Source organism: Anolis carolinensis, chromosome 4 (assembly GCF_035594765.1).
Source record: "Anolis carolinensis isolate JA03-04 chromosome 4, rAnoCar3.1.pri, whole genome shotgun sequence".
NCBI lineage: Eukaryota > Metazoa > Chordata > Lepidosauria > Squamata > Dactyloidae > Anolis > Anolis carolinensis.
The window spans coordinates 32,490,353-32,517,774 of NC_085844.1; the positions used below are offsets into that span (position 1 = coordinate 32,490,353).

General features: G+C 39.8%; 1 protein-coding gene across 1 annotated transcript in view; it reads left to right on the plus strand.

Moving 5' to 3' along the window:
• The first annotated feature begins 3,180 nt into the window (after nucleotides 1-3,180).
• pip4p2 (phosphatidylinositol-4,5-bisphosphate 4-phosphatase 2) overlaps nucleotides 3,181-27,422 on the plus strand; it is a 32,479-nt gene continuing 8,237 nt past the window's right edge. The window contains exons 1-4 of the mRNA XM_016992956.2: nucleotides 3,181-3,528; nucleotides 21,048-21,196; nucleotides 24,968-25,074; nucleotides 25,862-25,985. Of these exons, the coding sequence (XP_016848445.2) occupies nucleotides 3,423-3,528; nucleotides 21,048-21,196; nucleotides 24,968-25,074; nucleotides 25,862-25,985 (486 nt within the window). The 5' untranslated portion in view covers nucleotides 3,181-3,422. The remainder of the gene's footprint in view (nucleotides 3,529-21,047; nucleotides 21,197-24,967; nucleotides 25,075-25,861; nucleotides 25,986-27,422) is intronic.

The window sequence follows — 27,422 nt, forward strand, 5'->3', positions numbered from 1 at the left end:
TACATCTACACTGTAGAATTCATGGCTCAATGCTGTAGAATCATAAAAAGTTATAGTTCTACAAGATCAATAATAATAATAATAATAATAATAATAATAATAATAATAATACTTTTTATTTGTTACCCGCCTCTCCTCACAGCTTAAGCACGTCACCATAAAATACATGCAATGAGCACAATATACATACAATATATTACAACACTTTCTCTGCCAAAGTTATTGGGATACTCAGTCTGTATTGTATGTTTTTATTGGATATCAAATATCAATAATAACAATTGTTCCTGATTGCTTGGGGACACCATTCATTTTTTAAAATCATATAATGAATAGTAGATACATTTGCTTTTAATAATTGCTCCCTGATTGCTTGGAGAATCAGAAATACTGTGACTTGGGTCATTTTGACCTTGATTTTTTTTACTATATATCTTTAAACATGAGGCTCTTTTACATAAACCATAAGTGTAATATGGTATTTCTCTATAAATAATGTTTCGTAAGTTAACGTTTTGCTTTCTCAAAAATGCAATATGATATGTATGGGTTTAACTCCAATTGTTGGTCTTAACCAGAGTATGGGATGAAAAGTATTGAATAGTGAGAGAGAGAGAGAGAGAGAGAGAGAGAGAGAGAGAGAGAGAGAGAGAATATATATATATATATATATATATATATATATATATAGTTTTAAAAGGCTGCTGGATTGCATGGAGACGCCTTTCAAACAAATGAAAAATATTGAATATTATATCTATCTATCTTTCAAAACAGAGCTTTCTGAAATGTGTATCGCGACATGTTAATGTGTCAGCTGCAGTGTGTAGGTGTGATGGCCAGATGTTTGATGTTTTACCATCCTTGTTGGAGGCTTCTCCTATGTCCCCGCATGGGGAGCTGGAGCTAACAGAGGGAGCTCTCCCGTTCTTCCCGGATTTGAACAGCCGACCTCTCAGTCAGCAGTCCTACTGGCACAAGGGTTTGGCCTATTGCACCACAGTGTGTAGGTGTGTTGCAGGAACATAATGAGAAACCTCAGAATGAAATGAGGAATAAATCATATATTTTTAAAAAGTATGAATAAAAGGTTTTCATTCTATATGCTGTGTTTCCATACATTTGTTATTGCAATTGAGGTATGCATCCATATATCTTAAATGGGATTGTGTTAGCATCCAGTTTGCTTGTAACACTAAATGACTATCACAAAATGATTAATGTTTAAAAAGTGTGTCACCAACATGAAAGGCTTTTTTAAATTGATGGATATATACTATCCACTTTTTTAAAGTTTATATTTTTATTGATATATTGAATAGTAGACATTAGGCCATTTTTAACCATTGCTGCCTGATTGCCTGGGGGCACCTTTCAGTCAAGTGAAAATAATTGAATAGTATGTATCTATATATGTGTTTGTGCATAAGATAGATACAGTAGAGTCTCACTTATCCAACATAAACGGGCCGGCAGAACGTTGGATAAGCGAATATATTGGATAATAAGGAGAGATTAAGGAGAAGCCTATTAAACATCAAATTAGGTTATGATTTTACAAATTAAGCACCAAAACATCATGTTATACAACAAATTTGACAGAAAAAGTAGTTCAATATGCAGTAATGCTATGTATTAATTACTGTATTTATGAATTTAGCACCAAAATATCACGATACATTGAAAACATTGACTACAAAAATGCGTTGGATAATCCAGAACGTTGGATAAGCGAGTGTTGGATAAGTGAGACTCTAGTGTATTAGATGAATCCAGGATCTTGGGAGTGATCCTGGATTCATCACTGAGCCTGGAACCTCAGGTTTCTATGATGGCTAGAGTTTTTGCACAACTAAAATTTGTGCACCAGTTACGCCTGTATCTTTGGAAGCCGGGCTTGGCCACAGTCATCCATGCTCTTATTACATCTCAAATAAACTACTGCAACGTACTCTACATGGGGTTGCCTTTGAAGACTGCCCGGAAGCTTCAAATGGTCCAACGGGTGGCTGCCAGATTTCTATCTGGAGCGGTGTACAGGGAGCGTACAACCCCCCCCCCCCGCCCCGGTTGCGTCAGCTCCACTGGATGCCTATTTGCTACCAGGCCCAATTCAAAGTGCTGGTTTTGGTCTATAAAGCCCTAAATGGTTCTGGTCCAACTTATCTATACAAACGCATCTTCCTCTATGAGCCTACAAGAGCTTTGAGATCGGCTGGGGAGGCCCTGCTCTTGGTCCCAACTCCTTTGCAAGCGTGTTTGGTAGGAATGAGAGACAGAGTCTTCTCAGTGGTGGCCCCTCGTCTATGGAACTCTCTCCCTAGTGACATCAGGCAGGCCCCATCCCTCCTGGTCTTGAGAAAAAACTTAAAACCTGGCTTTACTTGCAGGTGTTTGGTGGATAGGGAACTATGGAAGAAGACTTTAACAACTTGAACAAAGGACTATGGGTTTTGGAAAACGATTATGGATAGGGATGTTGTATGTTTTCCGGGGCTGTATGGTCACGTTCTAGAAGTATTCTCTCCTGACGTTTTGCCCACATCCTCAGAGATTGTGAGGTATATTGGAAAAACTACGCAAGGAAGGTTTATATATCTGTGGAAAGTCCAGGGTGAGAGAAGAACTCTTTGTCAGTTGAAGGCCAGTGTGATTATGGATAATTATGAGATTATGACTCGGCATTTTATATGGTTTTTACTCTGTTTTATTGATGCGTGTTTTAATTGTTTATATGTTCAAACTGTTTTATACTTTGATTGATGTGGGGGTTTTTTTGTGTGTCTGCGTGGCACTGAATATTTTGCCATATTTTGTAAGCTGCCTTGAGTCTCCTCCGGGGTGAGAAAGGTGGGGTAGAAATAAAGTAAATAAATAAACAATAGACAGGTATAAAATGCTGCTGGATTGTATGGGGGCACCTTTCAGTCCAGTGAAAAGTACTGAATAGTACATATCTATCCATCTTTTAAAAGATGGCTATTTATTTACCATCCATCTTTTTAAAGTTTTTTTTAATCAGCCAGTGAACTCAGTAAGGCAACCCTTAACACGAGGGTTGCATTCGATCAGGGATGCATAAATAAAAGATGACTCTCTTCCTTCCTTCCTCCCTTCCCTCCCCAACTTTTGCAGAGAGAGCAGGAAGCGATTCCTGGGAAGCCCTCCTCCTTTCCATTGATTGCCCTGGTCCCTTGGAAAATCATTAAAAAAAAGAAGCCTGGGCCGGCTTTTCCCATCCTCCCCCGACTTTCTCTCCTCCTCCTCCTCCTCCTTTCCTTCTTTGCTCGCCCTCTCCCTCCCCTTTTGCTGCCTTGTGACTCGCAGATTGGGAGAGTGTGGGCTCCCGTTTGCAAGAGGCATCAGGATCAGGAGCAGCAGGAGCAGCAACCGCCTCTGCTTGGGCTCTTGCTGCAGTAGCCATGGCTGCGGATGGGGTGGATGAACGGTCCCCACTGCTGTCAGCCCCCAATTCAGGCAATGTGACGCCCACGGCCCCTCCGTATTTCCCAGACAGCAGCCCCAGAGGTAAGCGCGAAGCTCTCCCTCTCCCTCTCCCTATCTCTCCGGTTCTCCTCTCCTCCAAGGTCGCCTGCTTTCCTTTCTCTTTGCGCAATTCCCTTTTTTTTCACGCAGGAAACTCTCAACTCCCTTCTTAGCCTGGGAAGGGGAGAAAAAGAAAATTCGTGCCCCTAATGCGTATGTGTCATATTTATAATCCCTTTCCTAGGCTTTCCTAGCCATTGCAGGGCTTTTCCCAGGCAGGAAGGGGGCGGGATGGGTTGGCAATGCCTGGGTCTCTCCATCTCGGCTTCTCTCCATCCCTTTCCAAGCATCAGCCATTTCAGTGTGCAAGGTCTGGGGGTGCTGTCTTGGACTCACTCCTGCTCTGGGTGGGCTGTGGGTTGGACAGATTGGGAGCCACTGGCCACACACGTGGGCTCCTGTGTCCTTGAGGGTCCACAGTCTTTCAGTCTGCATTACTCTGCCTCCATCTTCCAGTGCTGCTGAATCTAGGGAGTCTTTAGGGTATGATGGGAGGCCACAGGTAGAGCCTTAGGCATCAGGTTTTGGAGAGTGTGGGGTTTTGGAGCGTGTGGGGTACTTTGCTGTCAATGCATATATCCCCCATCATCTCCTGGCTGTATCCCTCATATCAAAACCCACCCACCCCATCTTGTGGTTAGGAGGATGGGCAAAAAGGCCTGCTTTTGCTTCTCTTAAGTCAGAAGGAACAGAGCTCAGGCCGTTTAATGGATGGATAAAGGCTGCATCTACACTGTAGAATGAATGCAGTTTGAGAACACTTTAATTGCCTTGGGCTAGAGCCATGAGATGCTGGGAATTGTAGTTTGATGAGGTATCAGCACTATGTCAGAGAAGGCTCAAGACCTTGCCAAACTATATCTCATCCAGTGGCCTAGGGGATAAAAGCCTTGTGACTTGAAGGTTGGGTTGCTGACCTGAAGGCTGCCAGGTTCGAATCCCACCCGGGGATGAGCTCCCTCTATCAGCTCCAGCTCCATGTGGGGACATGAGAGAAGCCTCCCACAAGGATGGTAAAACATCAAAACATCTGGGCATCCCCTGGGCAACGTCGTTGCAGACGGCCAATTCTCTCACTCCAGAAGCAACTCAGGTTGCTCCTGACACGAAAATAAAAATCAGTTTATCAAAAGGAAAAGAGCATAGACTCTGATTGGATTACAGAAACATACATGGCAAACATTCCTTGTGGTTACACAATTAACAGCAAAAACAGACAGTTCATAGAGGCAAGGCTTCCCACTTTTTTCATCTCCGGCATGTGGAGGCTGTGATCGACTCAGCCATAGGGAGGTGCTGTTGTTCCATTTTCCATGCTGAGGAGCCTGTTGTCCACGGACACCTTCCTGATCAAATAGTGAGCATGTTTTTCAGGGGCACCTTTTACCTCCCTGCAGAAATGGTACCTATTTATCTACTCACATTGCTGTTTTCGAACAGCTATGTACGCACAACCTAGCGCTGGTGGCAGAAGCTCACCTCGACCTGCGGCTCAAACTGCCAACCTTCAAATTGACAAGATTTTCAATAGCTGGCAGTTTAACCCGCACTGCTAGTCTCAGCTCCTTAAAGATGACAGGAGGGCCTCTCAGCAGCTGTTGTAGGGTACCTAGTTGGTAGACTGGCTCCTTCCCACTTCAACAAAGGATGCATCTAATGCAGTTTGACACCACTTTAACTGCCTTGGCCCAATGCTATGGAATCATGGGAGCTGTAGTTTTACAAAGACTTTAGCCTTCTCTGTCAAAGAGTACTAGTGCCTCACCAAACTACAAATGCCAGAATTCCAAAGCATTGAGCCACGGCAGTGTGATAGCATGCTGCATAAATTCGACAATCTTGATGCACCCAAAGAAGGAACAGCCTTTAAAAAGGCGCCCAAGGTTTAGGTTGAGTCTATTTTTTGGACCATGGGTAAGTGAAACTGTGAATATTGAATCTGTGGATACATGGTTCATATTATATCTGGAAATCCAAGCCTCCCCCATTACAATACAGTTATTGCTCTGTCCTGGAAGTGCCAAGTAGAAACACAATGGCTGGCTGGACCTCTCCACTGAGAGAAGAACACTACATATGCCTATGAAGCTAATTTTAACCCATTTATTCATGTTAAAATTTTGTAGCAGAAAGGTCAGTGTCCTGTTGCACTTTGATGACTAATAAATTTTATTACGGTGTAAGCTTTGGGGAAGTAGACCATAGTTCAAAGAAAATATTTACTATAATACTTCAGTCAGTTAGCATATGCCACAGAAATCTACATCAGGGGGCCTCAAAATGTGTAAACTGAGGGCCAGTTCATGATCCCTCAGATTATTGGGGTCCCGTACTATAGTTTGAAAAAAATGAACAAATTCCTATGCACATTTCTTATTTGTAGTGCAAAAATAATGTTGAAAAAACAATACAATATTTTAAATAAAGAACAATTATAACAAACATTAACATACCAATAGTGTGGGTCTGCTTTTGGCAGATGTGATAGTCAAGTTAATTAGGATTGTTGTTGTGTGCTTTTAAGGCATTTCAGACTTAGAGTGACCCTAAGTCTAATGTTTAGGGTGGGGGCTGGGTAAATTATCTTGGAGGGCCACATCTGGCCCACAGGCCATAGTTTGGGGAACCCTGATCCACACTGTAGAATTAATCATGCAAGTTGTAGTATTACAAAGTCTTTAGCCTCCTCCACGAAAGTGTGCTGGTACCTCACCAAACTACAAATCCCAGGATTCCATGGCACTGAGCCATGGCAGTTAAAATGGTGTCAAACTACATTAATTCTACAGTAGAGACACACTCTTTGTCATATTATTGATGTTTCTTTTGTTTCACTGCTCATGAAAAGAGTTTGATACACTTAAGACATAGCCCTTTGTATTGTTTTTGTTTGTACATGCACAGGTGATCAGGAAATGGAGGTGTAAAAAGAAGGTTGGTCTTAAGTCTCAGTTGCTGAAATTTCCAACATGACAGCTAATTGCATCCCTGAATATAGTGCAGCCTTCGGACGATATGGAAAAATTGTGGTTTCTAGCAAAATCCTATGTATTGTTATTAAAAATGAAGTTCTTCTTTTGTCTCACATTGCTGATAGAATCTAAGTTCAGAAATATTTGAAAGACATATGTGTCCAACTCCAATGTACTGTCAGCCTGTCAAATTCACCAGGTTGTTAGGGACACAGGATTCCCACCATTGAGGGGGGAAGGATGCAACTTAAAGCAAAACTATTTTTTAACTCGAAATAACAAATCTCTGGGTCTTCCAGTACAATTCAGCATTTGTCAGAAGTTGATTGCAGTATTGCATTGGAGGACTTCTAGAGAGGTGTTCTCTTTAGGAATCTCTGGGTCCTCCAACACAACTCTATAGTCAACATTTAGTGGAAGTTGACATAGAGTGACACTGGAGGACCTAGAGATGCCTAGAAAAACCAAATTGTTTAAAATCTGCAAATAATCAAATTTGCAAAAATTGAACCTGCAAATATAGAACTCCCACAGTACTGTATTGGGATTGCTTGGGCTAACACCTAGTAGTTCTAGAACCATGATTCTGTCAATTACTGTACTTTTTACTGGTCTCTATTAACAACAGGTAGTTCTTGAAAACAAGCAAGAAAGAACATGTCACTCTCTAAACTATATCTAGATTCATATTTGAACAATGTTGCACATGTGTTTTGAAATGTGTAAGGCAAACTTGAAACAATCCAGCAATAATGTTGAACAAACACATGTGCTCTTGGACAGGGATTCTTCTGTATTTATTAGAGGCAGGGTTTTGTGAGACTATGGAAAGGTAAATCCAGTTATTGTGATAAGTATGGTGAATTGTTTCATTCATCAAAAATCGTTAAGTTAAATAGTTGTCTTATGTTTAAATTTATAGCTTCTGCATCATTTGGACAATGAGATGTACTAAATCAATGGTTCTCAACCTGTGGGTCCCCAGATGCTTTGGCCTTTAACTCTCAGAAATCCTAACAGCTGGTAAACTGGCTGGGATTTCTGGAAGTTGTAGGCAGGGGCGGTTCAACCGGTAGGCAAACTACGCGGTTGCTGAAGGCGCCATCCTCTGGGAGGCGCCGTTGAGGCACCAAAGCCTGGAGTGCCAAGAGAGGATTGCAAGGGTGCCTCCCCATATCCTGGTTCAGTGCCAAGGCCTGGCCCTCAGAGCTCGGCTCAGAGTGCTCAGCCGGGAAGGGAAGGGAAGGGAAGGAAAGGGAAGGGAAGGGAAGGGAAGGGAGAGGAGGTGGCTCCGCCCCCTTTTCTTCCCCAAGGAGTGGCGGGAGGGGCCGGTGACGTGACGTCAGCTGCACTCTCGCTGGACTTCTCTTTGGGTGTCAATCACGCCAGAAGTACACCCTCTGGCTGAGAGGGCTTCTCCAGACACGTTGCTGCTGCTGCTAAGCACCACTTTGGCCATTCTACATCCATCCTTTGCTGGAGGTGCATTCATAGTTTGAGTGGAAAATATAGTTTGAGTGGAGAGGGGGGGATAAGACAGTTTCAAAGAAATAAAACCATTAACTGGGGGAACATTTTGGACCTCTAAAACAGGGTACACAACCATTATGCTTACTGCTTAAATTATTTGATTTGATTTCCCCAGAGAGTAGGCCTCAATGTGGGTTAAATAAAGCAAATACAGCTAAAATGTAAAACAAATGCAACAAACATAAAAGACTGAAAGCATAATGATGTAAATAAACTTCTGGTTTGTAAAGTAACTCTTTTTATCTATTCTGTTCACCTCTACCGTCTACCTTTTATTTTTCAGTGATTGGTTTGGGGGGGTGCCAAAATACTGCTCGCTTATACTTGAAAAATACCTAGGGCCAGCCCTGGTTGTAGACCAAAACACCTGAGGACTCACAGGTTGAGAAGCACTGTACTAAATGGTTAATCTCATGGTTAAAGTTTGTTGATTTATAACTGATTACAACCTAAACATACAGTAAAACCCCACTATATGTGGAACCACTACCTGCAGTTTCACTAGGAGCCACGTGAAGTCCTGGAATGTATCATCTGTGACTATCGTGGTTGTGCTATAATGTCTAGGAAATAATCTCATCAGTGAGATTTGCTTTGGAATAAATATGCACAAGTTTGTTCTATAAACAAAACAATTACTCTCTCTTGGTCTCTTGGCATTTATTCTTTGATTGAGAAGACACTATGGAATCAAGTCTTCTTTCTTTGACTCCCCCAACTCTTTTACTGATATGATAAATTAGACCTTACTTGTGTGTTACTTGGGGTCTTTGTCTAATGTTCATAAATCTGAGATATACTCATAAAACCCAGGTTTTAAAAAATGTTCACCTAAGAAATGTAGGTTTGCGTCCCTTTTGCACTTTTTAAATAATCATATCCTATAACTTCCTTGGATCTCATCAGGGAAAAAACTCACAACTTTTGTTCGCCACAGCCTATGTGGCTTTGTCTTGTCAGCCCTGAGACAACAAAATGCTCAAAGGCAGGGCTTGGTAGTTAGTTACTGAGCATAGCATTTTATTCCCACAAAATAAAAATGAAGTCTTTTTGTGTGTGTAGAGACTTAACCATAATGAGAGATGTTACACATGTCAGAAATTGTGTAGCTAAAGTATATATAGACAAACAGGAAACCCAGCATGGTTTTTTAGTATTGATTAAATCCTACCAAGCATGTATTAAAATAAGCAAAGGTAATTATATATTAAAGATCCCTTTGGAGTATTATCGCAAAATTACCATCTTCCAAAGATGAAGATGATTTATCTTGTGCCTATTACTCCACATAATTATTTAGAGTTAGGTATTCAGCAAGTAAATATTTGCAGTGTGATCCTGCCGAAAGTTAAGCATTTTTTAAGCTTTACTGGTCTCAGTGAGAGTGAGATAAGCAGTTTTTCCATTGAAAAGTGCTTAACTTTGGTTGGATGATGCCTTGGTCATTTGACAGGTCAAATTCTGATGACAAGATGTCTTATCTTTTCTTACTTTATCACGAGGCCATAACAAATAGTGTGTCTTCATCTTAATTTGAAAACTCAATATTTTAATATGTAGTGTAAGGTACTATCCTCTTGGGAAACTGATTTCCAGATGTATTTAATCTGTGAATAAAGACCAAGAAATGAGATACGCAAAATTGGTAAGAAAGAGCATGTGCATAATACGAGGAAAAGGTATAAATGTAGTTAGTGAAATGTGATATAGTCACTTAGAGGCAGTGATGGCAATCCTCTTGGGGTAGGAAGAAAATCTGTTTGTAAAAGCTTATAAGCAGCCATACTGATCAAGTGACCATGTGAGTTATTCAGAGCTGTAATGGTTGTGTTGCGCAGGAAGGAACTTTCTTTTTCCTTAAAATGGAAAAGATGAAACTTTGAATACATGTGGGTTTTTGAAAATCTTTGGAAGAGAATCTCAGTGTGTTCAAGCTTTAACACACTATGTTAAGGACCATATATTGTATCATGTTCATCTATATATGACATAGGTTTGGAACTGCCAGAGCTGAGAGGGAAACATTTAACTTGGTTGCTGCCGTGTGCCTTCAGGTTGTTTCTGACCTGTGGTGACCCTAAGGCAACCCTATGGTGACCTTAAGGGGGTTTGTAGGGCCGAGAGTGTGTGACTCTCCCAAAATCACTCAGTGGATTTTATGGCTGAGTTGGGAATCAAACACTGGCCTCCAGTGTCATAGTTCAACCCTCAAACCACTATACCATTCTGGTTCTCACATATAATTGGGTCACTCCTAAATTACGATGATGAGTATCCCTAATTAACATTTTAAAACTTAATCTTAATTAATTATTTGGTGCATAACTGATTTAATTTACTGTATATATTCATGCATAAGTCAACACCATGTATACACTGAGGGCAGACTTTGGGGCCAGAATTACAGATTTTGATATGACCCATGGATAAGTCAAGAGTCAGCACCTCCTTGGAGGACAGTCACCTTTTCTACCATTGCCATTTCCCACTTGGGATTTACCTAGGCCAGAAATAGTACTGCAGTGGATAGAGTAGAGGGTCCAGTGCTTCTTTTAGGTTCTCCTGGGATGGACTCAGCTTTTGCCTTACCCACTCTACTCAGAGGAAAAATAAAGAGTTAAGATACAATACTTGCGTTGACCCAAGTTTTTTGAGTCAATTTTTTAATTAACATTCCTAAACTTAGGAGCCCCGCTGGCGAAGTGCGTTAAAGCGCTGAGCTGCTGAATTGGCAGATCGAAAGGTCCCAGGTTCAAATCCCGGGAGTGGCGGGAGCGGCAGTTGTTAGCTCCAGCTCCTGCCAACCTAGCAGTTTGAAAACATGCCAATGTGAGTAGATCAATAGGTACCGCTCCGGCGGGAAGGTAACGGCGCTCCATGCAGTCATGCCGGCCACATGACCTTGGAGGTGTCTACGGACAATGGCGGCTCTTCGGCTTAGAAATGGAGATGAGCACCAACCCCCAGAGTCAGACATGACTGGACTTAACGTCAGGGGAAACCTTTACCTTTACATGAGTATATACAGTAGCTAGTTCTTTTCATTTAATATCTATCATATATATCGCAATGTATATATATATTGCCCCTTGTATATCCCATAGCTTGTTCTCTCAAATCTCTCAGTGACAGAGCCTTTGACCTCTGCAGTATTGTTAATCCACATCTCCTGTCATCCTTGACCATTAGCTATGCTGGCTGCACTGATAGGAGATACAGCATAATATCACTTGGAGGGTCACACGTTTGTGACCTATGGATTGCACAATAACAGTATGCAACTCATGGTGGGGACTGGGCATACTCTGTGCTCCATTTCTTCATGTAATTCCTTCTTGGCAAATGTTTCACTTGATTTATGCCTAATTCTGAAGGCAAGCCCAAGTGGCCAGTCTATATATTTCTTGACAGACTCTAGTAATGAATTCTACTATATTAAATAGAGCTCTGTGGGCTTGTTATCAAGGCTGTTAATACAAAGCTGTTGCCCCATAGCTTCTGTTTTCTGTGCATAAAACAGACGTATCAGAATATTATATTGAGGTCCAGTTCTGTAAAAATAATTGCACAATCTTCCCTGTAACACCCCTCACCCCCAAGATTAAAATGCTTTCCTTGGAGCTATTGTAAAATTCTTATAGGGCTCTGATTTCTCTTTCTGGATCATTTTGATCAGTATGTAACTGCTTTCTCGCGGCTTTGATTGAAGATGCCTGGTTTTCATGTCTTGATAATCAGCATGCTACTCATTTTAATGAAAGTGGGTTGAAGCAAGCATATCGATGCTAACCTTTGCCTGTCTAATAGCACATTTCAATCTGAAGGAGTTCTGCCTTGTCATTAAAAAATACCTGACTTGCATGTATGTTTTGTTCAAGCTGAAAGCCTCTTAGTGGTAATGTTTTGTTTTTTTTAAAGTAGCCTCTCGCAGCATACAAGGAGGAACGAAGGGGGAGGAAAAAAGATTTATGGCAGCACCTTTAACACTAACTGGTTTTCATTTTTGCATGAGCTTTCATGGATAATACATCCACTTTGTTCAGATGCCACTGTATCCAAAGAAGCTCATGCAAATAACCCCTAAACCAGTTAAATGTACTGAAACATTTCTTTTTTCCTCCTCTTCCTTCCTCCTATTTCCTTCCTCCTATGTATGTTGTACCTCCTTTTAACATGAAAGTTAGCTGAGCATCCATGACATAGCAGTAGGTATGATGATGGACTAACTACTCAAAACCATAGAAAATTAATTTTGCGCCATTGGGTTATGCCTTTTATCAGTCTTCTCCAGCAATGTTGGATTGTTGGTCTCATCAACCTCAGCTAGAATGACATGGATTGTAGAAGAGTACAAGGCTTGCTTTATATACCAAGCGAATCTTTTAAGAAGTGGTGTTAAATTTTACACATTTTCTTCCTTCATCAAAATGTGATGGGAATTTATGTTGTGTTTGGTCTACTGCTGTCCCCTTCACTTCTCTTCCGCTTTGGCTATAGCGTTCACAGTATGTTGTGAGTTCACCTGATCAATATGGCCTTGTTACTACTAATTTCTTTTTGTGCATGGATAAACTGCAGGATGTGTAAATTGCCACACTTGATATTTCTTTTCAGTGGGAATTCACTTTTTGACCATTTGACCCTTTCCAAATTGGATCTGATGAGAATTTTCATTTGACAAATAAAAATATTTCACATATCACTAAGGGTGTATCTGCACTGTAGAATTAATGCAGTTTGACACCACTTTTATTATTATGGCTCAATGCTGTGGAATCATGGGAGCTGTAGTTTTGCAAGGTCAGTCAGCTTCTCTGCCAGAGTGTAGTCTCACAAAACTAAAAATGCCAGGATTCAATAGCATTGAGCTATGGTTGTTAAAATGATATTAAACTATATTAATCCTACAGTGTAGATCCACCTTAGAAAGGAGAAGCTCAGTTTTGTTGTATTTTTTTTACCTCTTAGAAATCATTTTGGTAAAAGAGAATATCAAACACAGAACAGGGTTATTTTTGAGTTTGATAATTTGATATTTTTGTCCTGAATCAATATTTGCAAGAGTTTGTTTACAAGGACAAAAAGCACTATGCTGTAGCCACATATTCTTGGCCATGATGACCATTCTCAAACATTTTCTGGAATCATAGCCAAGTTAGTGTATTGCAAAAAAAACCCCTGATGTTTTTAGAACTTTCGAAACCAATCAAGTTATTAGGATATACATTTTCATAGCCTGAAGTTCACTTCATCAGATGTGTGAGGCATTATGTTGAGCTGAACATATATGTGCACGTATGGTGGTAAGGCATACAGTGAGGCCAAAAGGAATTGAAATACAGGAAAGGCAGACATTAATTATTTTATTCACAAAGCTGTTGTTGAAAGGATAAGAAAGGCAATCTTGCATTGGTAAGCCGATTACTACAGAACATGGCAATTGCAAGCGGGTGGCTGGCTACTTTACAAGCTTGCATATCTGCCCAGGATGCTATAAATTATTGCAAGGCTAAGCAGTTTTGACCACATATAACTCTGACCCAGAAAATGCATGAAATCAGGGGAAAATATAGCAAATTTGGAAGTCCTCTTCTGGTTTCAGTTCCGGTTTTTGTTTGGAGTTGTCTGCAGAATCACTGTTCCTAAAGGTATTCTAAAGAGGCAAGGATGGATTTGGGATCATTTTTTATTGCTGGGATAGAGCTGGGTCAGACCTCCGTTTACCACAGGTGATATATTAAATGCAAGGAAAAAAGAGAAATAAAGAATTGGGTTGCTGTGAGTTTCCAGGCTGTATGGCCATGTTCCAGAAGCATTCTCTCCTGACGTTTCATCCACATCTATAGCAGGCAGAGGTTGTGAGTTTTGTTGGAAACTAGTCAAGTGGGGTTTATATATCTGTGGAATGTCCAGGGTGGGAGAAAGAACTCTTGTCTGTCTGAGGGAATGTTGCAATTGATTTCCTTGATTGGCATTGAATGGCCTTGCAACTTCAAAGCTTGGCTGCTTCCTGCCTGGGGGATTCCTTTGTTGGGAGGTGATTAGCTGGCCCTGATAGTTTCTTGTCTGGAATTCCCTTCAAAAAAGTTATAACTGAGCTGTGTTCAGAATATTTGTACAAAACCTGGTTTCTTCTTATTTTTCTCAGGGTTCTGTACTGTAAGAAGAAAGGGACTATGGATCCATATGGCATCTCAAATGAGGAAATTACTCAGATTAAAAAGAAGTTATCTCCTGTTGCTCCTGAAACACCAATAACTTCTGTGAAAATAGGACACACCCTCTAAGAGTTTCTATCCCTTTCTCTTATTTTAATCCCAACATTAAATTAAATTATTAAATGTTGCATTATGGTGCCGTCCCACCGGTGGACCAATACCTGCAGTCTTACTTATCTGCATCCTGTCTGGGAGGATTCTAGGTCCTCCAGGGTAATACTATAGTAAATTCCAACATTTGTTTATTTCAATAGGGTTCACTATTATCCATTATTGGGATGTGTGCCGGGGAAAGCATTTAATTTTGTTGCACAATGATAATAACGCTATTCTATTCTATTCTATTTCCTGTTTCCACAGTTAGGTTAGGAATGTATCCCCTGCGGACACAGGGATCATACTATGTAGCAATAAAATGTTAAACAGTACAATGTTACAATAGAAATTAATTGATTTAATGCAACATTAAAATATCTCAAGTCATTCTTGCATCACTGCTAGCTGTGAGTTTTGATCATTGTGGCTCCAAGACTAACAAAGATAAAAATAGAGTTCTGTTGCGTATTTTGTGTTTGTTTGTTTTTTTAAGTATGCATATGCTAGCCTGTCTGTGGGACTATACAAAGAAGACATAATAGAGAATATGCATTGACTGACTAGTCTTGTAGCTTTCAAACTGTACCTCTTTCTGCTATATTAGCATTCATTATGCACCCACAAGTAATTAGAGGGCTGTCATCTCAAGGCTGTATAATGGCAATTTCAGCATTGCAGACTGAAGGGGAAGTATAGCTAAAAAGAACTGAGTCTCCTTGTTCATTTGTTTCGCTTCTCCAGACAAATGTTCAGCTAAACTGATCGTCAAGCAGGAATCAGGGAAGAGAGTCTGTCAAGGGAGTCCAGTGATGGTGACTCAGATTTCCTCTCTTTAGGGTGGAGTAAATAAGCACCTCCCACATAGATAGCCCCAAATTGGGATTTCAAACTGTGAAAGCATAGAGTCTTCCCAACTTCGATTCTACCTAGATACATAACAACAAACATAGCTAGGACTTTTAAACAGTGGCGAACAACACTATTGGGGAGGTATGTTAATTTCAGACCTATTCCTGGAATTTAATTACTGGCTTCTAGGATTGGTCGTACATCTACATTATAGAAGTAATTCAGTTTGACACTGCTTTAACTGCCATGGCTCAGTATTACGGAATCACGAGAGTTGTAATTTCACACGGTCTTTAGCCTTTTTTTTTTTTTGCCAAAGAGTACTAGTTCCCCACCCAATTACAAATTCCATGATTCTATAGTATTAAGCCGTGGCAGTTAAAGTGGTATCAAATGGTATTAATTCTACAGTATAAATGCACCTTGGGAAAGACTTGTGCCTGGAACCTTGGAGAGTGGATGCCAGTCAGTGTTGGCATAATAGTAAGCTAAAATTATGGGTAATCTGGCCCAGTAAAAGATAGATCTTTGCATCACATGTTAAAATTTACAGCCAGCCTGCCTTATGGGCCTGTGGGGAATGTCTGAAACTGCTATGTAAAGAACTTAAGACTACGTAGATATGACATTAACAGCCAATCTCACCCTGAACCAGAAATATGTTCTCTCTGGATACATTAATTCTACAGTGTAGATGCATCCTAAGTGTGGTTGATACCTTCCAACTGATATGTTATAAAGTAGAATTTGTTGCCTCTTTGAGTCTCTTTGTGGAGAGAAAAAGCAGGGTGTAAATATATACATAACGATGATAGTGATGATGATGATTTGGAGTTTGATAATTTGATTATTTGAATTTGAATTGAAACTCTTCCTGCTTTTTCCATTCTCAATTATCTCTGGCGTTCCTACTTTTTTGTGAAATAGTGAAGTATTTCCACACTTCTAGCAATTTGATTTGATTTAATGGCTTCATTCTATGGAATCATGGCATTTGTAGATTGGTGAGATATTGAGAATTCACAGACAGAGTGCTGTTATTCAGGGACTCCGTTACAACTCTCTGTAGAGAATTCAAAATACTGGATGAAATTACGAATTTTAGAATTCTCAAGAGTTAGAGCAAATAAGATAAAGTGATATAAAACTACTGTAATTGGATAATATAGATGCACTCCAGTATCCCAGATTTCCATAGATACAAGAGGTAGACAACAGAACTATAGAGCAAGTAACTGGAAGGAGCTTGGGTATTTTCTGCAATGTTAATTTGATACTTTAAGGATCTCCATATAGTTTAGAAGTGATAGTGAGCTTGTTCTGGTCTTTTTTTTTTGTCCCAAAGCAGAAATTATATTAATCACATTCACTTTGTCATCTTAGAGAACCTGCATAAGAATAAGCAAATAGTACATATTCAAGCCAAAGAAATCTAAGTGAAGTTCTTTGTAAGTTTAGCTGTAAATTGAACTCATTCAAAAGTTTTTAAACAATTAATCTCCAATAACAAGTCCTCTCTCCCTATTTATACATTAAAAGATTATATTTTGAAATGGCATTCTTGGAGGTAACGCTTGGTTTACCCAAATATGAAGTAACGGAAGAGAATACAAATGTATATGTATTCCATGGATTGGTTTGGTTTTCTTGGGGGTGGGAGAGAGCTATTTATATCCTTTTCAACCTTTGCTGAATTGGTGACCAAGCTGGAAAATGTCTGTGAGTTAAATAGTATTGCACACATTCTTGCTTGACCTAGTTTTCCCCCCTCCTGCTTCTTTTGAGGGAATGGCTGATTTGCATTGAGAAGCAGCTATAAACCTTTACAAGCATTAGTGCCAATAAGATGACTCAAACTTGATTACTTCAAGAATGCTGGAGAGCTTTGTAGCTTGTAAAATTAAGTCTTACCAGTAACAGCTAGAAAACTTAAACAAAATACGGTAATCACTTCTATCTGCATTCTCATAGCTGCCAGTATCAATTGTCTCGGCTGGATTTTCCTGCTTCTTGGCAGGGGGTTGGACTGGATGGCCCGTGAGGTTTCTTCCAACTCTATGATTCTATGATTCTATCATCTACATTGATCATATAATATAGTTCAAACTCCATTATATTGCAGTGTAGATATATAAAGCACTTTACAGTTCATTATATGGTAGTGTAGATACAGCCTCAGACAGAAAATGCCCAACTAGCTTTCCAGTCAGGGCACTAGAAATCTTGGAATGTATATATTTTTTAAAGATGTAACTTCTGTTTCCTTGTTTCTTACAACAAACTCCTTTTGGAAGTGTTGTTCACTTGATGCTGGAGCCCCTCCAAAATGTGTATTTTCGAATGAAGACTGTTGCCGCGAGGTTGGTTTAAGCTTGTGTTGACCTTTTGCCCAGTTTGCAATCTGTCTTGTTCAGCTAAGCTCAATGCTGCTCTTGTCTCCAGTGCACCTAAGGTTAGTTATATTCCTTTTCGTGTGTGGGAACAGATAAAATGGGCAGTGCCTTGCACAAGCTGAGACCTGCCAGGAAAGCGGCAGAAGGGAGGAGAGGAGGTGTTTTATTTTAACTAGGGTTGTAAGCTGTCGTGGGTCTTATTTTGAGAAAAAGGCCTCTTTCGCCTCCCCACCAATCCTGGGTGCAATAATGAGGGTACTAAAGGTGTGCTTACACTGTATAATAAATGCATTTTGGCACCACTTTAAGTGCCATGTCTCAATGCTATGGAATCATGGGACTACTGTCAGAGGCTGGCCAAAAACAACCTAGCAATTCCCACAGAGGTGTTCTCGCAGGTTAAAAAAAGTTTGGTTGTTTTAATTTGCAGTTTTCCCTCCTTCAGTCAACTCCAGCAAATTGTAATTTCATAATATTTTTAATAATTTTGTGTAGGTAAAGGTTAAGGTTTTCCCCTGACATTAAGTCCAGTCGTGTCCAACTCTGGGGTTGGTGCTCATAGAATCATAGAATCATAGAGTTGGAAGAGCCAGCGTTGTCCGTAGACACCTCCAAGGTTATGTGGCTGGCATGACTGCATGGAGCCCCATTACCTTCCCACTGGAGTGGTACCTATTGATCTATTCACATTTGCATGTTTTCGAACTGCTAGATTGGCAAAAGCTGTGGCTAACAGCGCAGGTGCGCACTCTACTCCCCAGATTTGAACCTGCAACCTTTCGGTCCGCAAGCTCAACGCTTTAACACGCTGCCCCTCCAGGGCCCCCAATTTTGTGTATGAAACAACATTTGTGTATAGTGAGCCATCAGAAAGCAAAGATGTCATTATTTCAGCCACCCATGTTTTGGATCATGGTGTATTTTAGATTTTGGAATTCCGGATAAGGGCTGCTCAACCTAATATAGCCACTGTTTGCTTTTTCCTGCCTCTTCCTGGTTGCATGTGTCTAAACATTTATGTCTTGGCCACAGTTTGTTACTCCTTTATAGTTTCAGGATTTGAGCCTCTCACCAATAATCCCTGGTTTATAATCCTAGTTTGGAAAAAGGAGCAAAAATTAAATACACTTAGCCTGGGCTTGGGAATCTCTGATCCAACAATGATGTCGGAGTGCAGTTCTCCTCAGTCACTGGTAGCCTGGTCAGAGATTATGAAAATAGTGATTCATTAACATTTGGAGGACCACATGTAACTTCTGAGTTACACTAGTTCGTTCTTCCCATAGGATAAATAGCACCACAAAAAGTGGTAGAGAGTGTGGGCTGCATACAGTAACACCAACCATGCTCAGTGTTAAGTTAGGATTTTACACAATCATTCTGTGCACACACAGCCCCAGTTCATCTTATCTAATTTGTGTACTAACAGAAAGAGCTTTAGTATGCCAAAGCCTCGCATATGCCTTTATTTCCTCATCTTCAATTGAAAATATAATATTTAATGTGGTTTACTAAGAGTTTTCCTTCTGGATATATTTTAGCCTTTTTGTGGGGTGGGGGTGGGCTGTCTTGCTCTCAATTTTCAATTCCCTGTCAGATCCTATTAGTCATCCTACAGTGCTTTTGTCTTTCTGTTTCTTTCATATTCGGTGATAAAATGCGATTGTCTCCTGCACCTAGCTTTTTCTTAATGCCCCACTTACCCTGGTGCTTGTTTGTTTACAGTATTGCAGAAATGCTTGCAGTATTGCTGAAGCTGTTCTGTCACATCATATTGCTCTTCTCCTTAGTGATGGGATATCCTTGTAGTTCCTCCATTCTCATGCCCCAGTTCTATAATTGCACAGGTTATGCACCTTCCTGGAGAAAAAGAAGTTATTCCAACCTTGTATAAAAATGGATTTACACACAAAGAAATAAAGTTACAAGTCTGCAGACAAAAAGTAATACTATACTACTAGGTTACAAGGTATTGGAAACAGCCGGAAAGCATGAATTCTGTTGAGAAGCTCAGGTATTTACACCTGAAAGCTCATTTAAATTTTCACAAAAAGCACATTGTTCAATTCTCCCATGACACGTCCACTTGGGAATGCAGAGAGCAGACCATATGGCTAAAAATTATCATAGCCTCAGCTCCTTACCAACTGTGTCAAAGAAAATAATTTTTAAAACCCCAAAACAGCAGTGTAACTCAAAATCACACTTCATGGAGACCTCTGGGAATATGATTCATCTCTTTTGTCATGTTTGGGTAATGGGGCAAATCACATGCAGTCCAAAGTCTTCAGATTTCTAACCCCTGATTTAATCAAAACACAGTTGCTTTCTATTGTCAATCATTCTTTTTGTAGTAGAAAAACCAGATTTTTGAATGGTAAAATATTGCTTTTTAGAAAGAATGTATGATGGTTCCCTGTGTTAGAGATATGATACAGCCATGCAGTTTGTATGAATGCATGCCTTCAACCCTTTTACGAGTATTTGCTTTAAATGGGAAGCATGGGGGGAAATGGCATTTAGTTCATGGATGAATTCATGAGCAGTATTAATGGTTGCAACCCTGCTGTGAGATGTCACTAGTTCTCTTTTAGAGCAATTTGTCGATGCTTGTAGCATTCCCTTCACATTTCCTTTTGCAGAGGTTGATGGGAAGCTCAGGCCATATGTCATTAGTTCCAGTTGTATTTGATTTCAAGTAAAGCAGATTGAGAAATGAATCCTGAAACAGTGCCATTTGAATTCAAGGTGATCTGTTTTTTACCATGAAGAAGTTGGTGAAACTATGTCATGTGAGCTAGTCTGATGTTCTCTGTATTAATGGAATGTTGTGACTGTGTTGTTGTGTGCCTTCCAAGTTAGCCGGTCTTCTGTGTGCACAGGAGGGAGTCTCTCATTTGGTATCAGCCATGGATTGAGGTTCCAGGTTCTAGCCTGCCACTTTTGGACTCTCTCTTGCTGAGGTGTTCCTGCGAGTATCTCTGTAGATCTTAAAAAACTCACAACCTCTGAGGATGCCTGCCATAGATGTGGGTGAAACGTCAGGAGAGAATACTTCTGGAACATGGCCATACAGCCCGGAAAACATGACATGCAAATTTTACTATGTATAGCAGCTGTCTCACTCTTTCTAATGTTGGCTGTTCCCTCAGTTATTTCTCAGTTGTGGTGTTCATAATATAGATCTGTCATGGGCTTTTATTGGCAAGATTTATTCAGAGGGTGGTTGCTTTCCTATAAGTTGAAACAATGTGCTTTGCCCAAGAGCACCCAGAAGGTTTCCATGGCCAATATAGGTTTCAAACCCTTCTCTCCTAGAGTCCTACTTGAACATGCACCTAACTACACCACATTGCCTACCAGTAGAACTTGTGTATTATCGAGATATTTTCAGTTCATTTGTATGTTTGCTAATTCTGATTGCACTTCATCCTTTTTTGCAGCTGAACTCCCGCCACCTTACACCGCCATTGCCAGCCCAGATGCCAGTGGGGTTCCTGTAATAAATTGCCGCGTGTGCCAATCACTAATCAATTTGGAAGGGAAGCTTCACCAGCATGTTGTCAAATGCACAGACTGCAATGAAGCAACGGTAAATGGCTTCACAGGCTTTCAGCCTATATGGCATACTTTAATGAGTCTTTTCTGGTTTGAAACAAGGTGTGTCGGCATTGCTGTTCAGCAGCCAAGAACATGCATGTGGTTTTAGAGATCACTGGTGTGTGAGAAAGAACGCAGTGAGTCAGTTAGCTTGTTGGCAGACACAATATCCAGATAATGTCAGGACTGTTTAGGTTTTCAGGTGTCAAAGTTTTGATTGTGCTGTTTCTCTTTGAGAAGCCATCTGTCCCCTTTTATAGAAAGCTGGGAAGCTTGAGTTTGCTATCTGCTGGTTCAGCTAAAAACCTGCAAGTCAAAGATTTATGTTTCATGTGACTCCATAAAACATGAAAGTAAGTGATGAAGATTAAGCAGAACTGGAATGAGTAGATCCATGGTCCAGTCCAGGAGTGGACAGCTTCTATATGCTGGCATGCTACTCCATTTCAAAATTTGGAAAATATATTATTTTGGATTGTAGTTTCCAGAACCCTCAAATCAACGTGGCGAGGTCTAGGAGTTATCATCCAGGGTTTAAGAAGTTTTGGTCTTTCAGATACTTCGAACTTCTGTTCCTTAAAGCCCTCGCCAATACAGTCAGTGTTACGAGGTTGTGGAGTTATAGTCTGAAATATCTGGAGGCAGAGTCAAAGATTCCCTATCCCTGAATTAAAGAATAGATTGCCAGCATCTTAAACATTTTTCCCATTCCTCTTTTTTTTCTAGAGTGGAACTTATTCTAAAGGAATACAGTAGCAGACAGAATCAGAGGGCAATGAATATTTGATGCTTATAAAGATAATATTTTTCAGTTTCTCTAAGGGTGACATTTGTTGCGGAATACACAAGCTTGTCCAAACCTATAATTGTTTATGTAAATATTTTGTTTCCAACAGTGTTGTAAGCAAATCATGTAAGAGGAATCACTCAGTTCTTGCAGGCTCTCATAAATATAGGAATTGCTAAGCATGAAACAGGATTAATGATTTCACTAGGTAGACTTCACTTACTTCAGCCAAGCAATGGAATATAATTATTTATACAAAAATGTCAACTGACAATTAAATAAGTAGGTAGTTCTTTTCTCCGCTCCCCACTATAAACTGCAGAGTATCCAATATTATTTTGTTCAGTTCCTTAAAGTGTATTGTAAAAGAAATACATGCATGCTTTTACTAAACAGCCCAATCCAAGAATGTTCTGTTCTCTGTCATGGTAGCCCATTATTGGAAACTGCTCTCAAATATTATGAAGTCTGTTCTCACACTTCAGTCAAGCCCTTTCTACACTGCCATATAATCCAGATTACCAAAGCAAATAATCCACATTATCTGCTATGAACTTGATTATATGAGTCTACACTGCCATACAATCCAGTTCAAAGCAGATAATCTGGATTTTATATGGCAGTGTAGAAGGGGCCTTATTGAAACTCCAGGCTCAAGAGATTTTTTTTGGTTAACTTTTGGATGCAAGTGTGTTGATTGTTATCCCAGAGGAGCTCATTATTACTGTTCTTCTATTGAATTCAAGATTTTATATATACACTTTACCTTTAAAGTTCCTTTTTTATTATTAGCTGTCCTGTTAAATACAGGAAGAAGAAATAGATATAAAAATATTAAATAAATGCAAAGATTTCTGAACCATATCTAGTTCATTATGTATTCATTATGTATTCAGTCTAATATCCCACTCTTCTCCTCGGGAAGATTAAAAATACTTTAAAGAGTCCAAAGGCTTTTTTTTTCATTTCTGTCTTTCTTATGTTGTTAATTAGTTTCTAATGTCTGTCATGCTTCTAAGTCATCTTAAGCGTGTTCACAGAATATAGGATATAAATATTTATGGTAATATAAAGATTTTTAAAATAGAAAGTCAAAGAGGAAAAAAATCTTAACAGTAGAGAAGAAGCCTTTAAGGAGTTGCTAACATATATGACACATTGCAGTATTCTGATGGGATAAAGAATGGGATCATTACACAAAGTTTAGCAAACATTTGTAATTTTTAACCGGTTGAATGGTAATTGGGACTAATATAGCAACCCCACAAGCTCTTCATTATTTATTTAATTTCTCAGTTTTATATATATTCTTCCTTTTCTCTGGTGAGCTCAAGGTGGTGTGAAGTGCTTTCTTCCTCTCTATATTAGCTTCAGAGCAACCCTGTGATAAAGACAAAGGTGGAAGAGAATGGTTGGCCTCAATGGGTTTCACTGCTTGGTGTGTATTAGAAACTAGAAGATCCATAGTACCATACAGCACTCAAACCACTATACCCCAAGGTAGTATGGTATAAATCATACAGAAATAGCTGTTACAGATACAGACCCTTGGATATTAATGTTATTTTAGTTTAGCACTTTTAAGATAAAGGTAAAGATTTTCCCCTGACATGAAGTCTAGTCGTGTCTGACTCCGGTGGTTGGTGCTCATCCCCATTTCTAAGCTGAAGCGCCAGCGTCCATAGACACATCCAAGATCATGTGGCCGGCATAACTGCATGGAGCACCGCCACCTTCCTGACAAAGTGGTACCTATTGATTTACTCACATTTTGCATGTTTTCAAACTGCTACGTTGGCAGAAGCTGAGGCTAACAACAGGTGCTCACCCCGCTCCCTGGATTTGAACCGCTGACTTTTCAGTTTAACCTGCTGTGCCATACATTTTTTTAATAGCATTTAGGGAAGTTTTGGAAAGGACTGGTTGAGAAGATGAACCTATTAGCCAGAAGCAATTATCTGACCAGTTCCCAAATGTAGATTTCCAGATGTTAGATCATTATTCTAAAACAAAAGTGCCTAATGAGATGGGTCTAAAGGCCTCATGAACTGCCACCTTCCTAAAGATACAGTAGTGGACATTTGTTTAATTGTTGTTTTTATTTTAAAATGTATGTACATTGTTTTAACTGCATTTGTTTTACCTGAAATTGGAAACTATCTTCTCCAACCCTAACGTAGGTTCTTTAGGAAAGATCTCTTTTTTGTGAACAAGTTATTTATATTTTTATTGGTTTTCAGTCCATTCTATGTGGTGTTATTTTTAATACTCTCCAATAACCCAGCTATTTACAGAGCTTAAGGGATAGAGGCACAAACATGCTTACCTACATACTAAAGTGCACTTTAGTATGTAGGTAAGCATGTATGTGCCTTCATGTCACCTGTCAACTTATAGTAACTCCATGAATTTCATAAGGTTTTTTAAAAGCAGGGAATAGCCACAGATGATTTTGCAAGCTTCTTCCTTTGAAAAATAGCCTACCTGGCAGTCTTCTATCCAGAGTAGTGAGAATTAAAACTGGAGATAGGTCAGTCACTTCAACACTTGTTTAAATGAGGACATTTCAGCAAGTGTTGCTTATTACCTGGCTCTGTGACAAATAACACTTGCCAAAATCTGCTCTTCTATGCAAACATTAAAGGCAGATAAGCCCTCTCTGTTTTTCACTCTGGCAGTATTAAGTTACCATGTTATTCAGTGAAAAATGTAAAAAACAGTAAAAAGTGATTGAAAACCAAAGGGGAGGGGGAAAACAATGAAGCACTCAAACAAAGGGATGGTGATGCAAACATATATTAAATTGCTTAAAATGTCAACATGTCAGGAGTAGTAACTGCCGGCAATAACTATGTGGCGCTGTACAAAGAGTTGTATTATTTCTGTTGCTGTATTTGAATCACTGTGTTTATTTCCACCTGCTTCTTTTGACAGTCAGTTCACTACATGTCATTTCTTTTTTCTTGTTTTATGTAGCCAATCAAAAACCCTCCTTCAGGGAAAAAGTATGTTAGATGTCCGTGTAATTGTCTGCTTATCTGTAAGGATACGTCACGGAGAATAGGATGTCCAAGGCCTAATTGGTAAGAAAAGTTACAGTTTGTGTTGCTTTTTGTCATTGTTTTCTGACAAACATTTGTCTGGCTCTGCTGATACGAATGCCATGACTAAATAATTGAAGAATGCTTGTTTGTCCATTTATCTCTTTAATGTTTCAAATAGTTTGTGGACGCAAAAAAAACAAAAACAATTAACAGTCTTAAATAATGAAAACATTAAGTTATGTTTTCGATGACTGAATTCATTATAAAGTTTGATAATTACGAGAACCAGAGTGGTATAATGGTTGAGTGTTGGACTGTAACTCTTATTCAACCAGGGTTCGAATCCCCTCTTGGCTATAGACTCACTGGGTGACCTTGGGCAAGTCACACTCTCTCAACCCCAGAGGAAGACATTGGTGCTGTATGTTTCATAGAAAATTAATTCCATTGTACAAATGGGGATTGTTTCCTGATGTGTTTAAAGCTGCATCTCATTTGAGCCTTTTATATACTTGATGCAGTACATAAAAAGGAGGGGGAAAAAAGCCGTAATAGGATGTGCCCAGGAGAGGCAAAATGAGTCCATTTATATTTACTTCTATCTTATTAACTACTCCCAGTGTCCTAGGAGGCATGTTGTTTTTATAAACAGCCAGCATTGGTTTTGTTCATGCAAGTGTTTGAAATACACAGAATTCTGTTTCTTTGGGATTCAATGTTGGAATCATCCCAGTTTAGCTAGAGGAAATTGGAACAAGCTATTGGCTATGCAACAACCTTTTTCTGTGCTGTATTGAATGGTATATGTTCACTTCTCTACCTACAGCAGACGCATCATTAATCTTGGTCCTGTTATGCTGATTCCGGAGGAGCAGCCAGCACAGCCTGCGATATCCGTCCAGCCAGAAGGCACTAGAGTGGTGTGCGGACATTGTGGAAACACATTCCTAGTAAGTGCATTCATTACACTCTACACAACGGACCACGTTTCACCCTGATTGATGCCTTATTCAAGAGAAACAAAATCTCTCCTTTCTAGCATCAGCTTAAAAACAGCCTTAAAATGACATATTTGAGCATTCGGAAACTTCAGGTGGTCCAAAGGTCAGATGCTATACTGCTTACAGGAGCAGGATATAGAGAAAGAACTACTCCGCTCCTGAAGCAACTACACTGGCTTCCTGTTTGTTTCTGGGTGCAATTCAAGGTGCTGACTTTAGCCTACAAAGCCCTAAATGGTTTGGGCCCAGCCTACTTGAAGGACTGCATCTCCTCCTACCAACCCAATTGAGCCCTGAGATCAGGAGAGGCCCTTCTCTCGGTCCCACCCTCGTCACAGGCGCGACTGGTGGGAACGAGAGGGGGGGGGGGCTTTTCGGTGGCGGCTCCGCGGCTCTGGAAGTCCCTTCCTAGAGAGGTATGATCGGCCCCCTCCCTACTGGCTGTTCAATCACGAATTCAAACTTTCCTATGGAAGCAGACCTTCCCAGATGAATGATAATAGGCACTGCCAAATAACTACTGGTAATATTCACCTCTGAATATTTTATTGGTCCTGGCAAGTGCGACATGGTCCTTATGAAAATGGAATGTCTTAGGAGCTGATTTTTACAAATAACCTCAGTGGCCTGGGCTTAGGGAAACATTTTTAATGCTATTTGTTATAAGTTATTGTTGAATATGGGGTGTTCAAACTGGGTTATTTCTTTAAACTGGTATATGATGTTTTTAGTTGATTATGTATTTAATATATGTATTTGTGTTTTTAAACTTTGTATGCTGCCTTGAATCCCACCCATGGGAAAACAGTGGAATAGAAAAGAATTAATAATAATAATTCTCTTTTTTATTGACCAAATTTATTGTCAGATTTATTTTTACATAGATATGGATCTTTAATAAAACATAAACCTTTCCTCTAAGAATATGGTTTTTGGTATAAGTTATTCTGCAATTGAGAGGAAGAGGGGAATTTCTTGCTAGCAGGCTGTGCACTTCACCTGTCAAAGGTCTCCAAGCTCAGGCCATTCCTGCTTCTGTGAAAAGGATGATGCAGCAGATGATATAAAAGACCTCTGTCCTATCTGCTTCCAGTCAGAGCAGACAGTGTCCAGGTCAACTGAGAACCATACTCTCAGATTTGTATGATGATTAAGTAAAAAAAGGTCTTAGGGCCCCTCACTGCCATATAACCCAGAATATCAAGGCAGATAATCCACAATATCTGCCTTGAACTGGATTATTAGAATCCACACTGCCATATAATCCAGTTCAATGTCGATTTTATACAGCTGTGTGGAAGGAGCCCTAATCACACCAAATCTTTTGTCTCTGATAACATCAGTTAGGTTTATGTCAATCTTTGTGGGACAATTCAAAGAGGAATT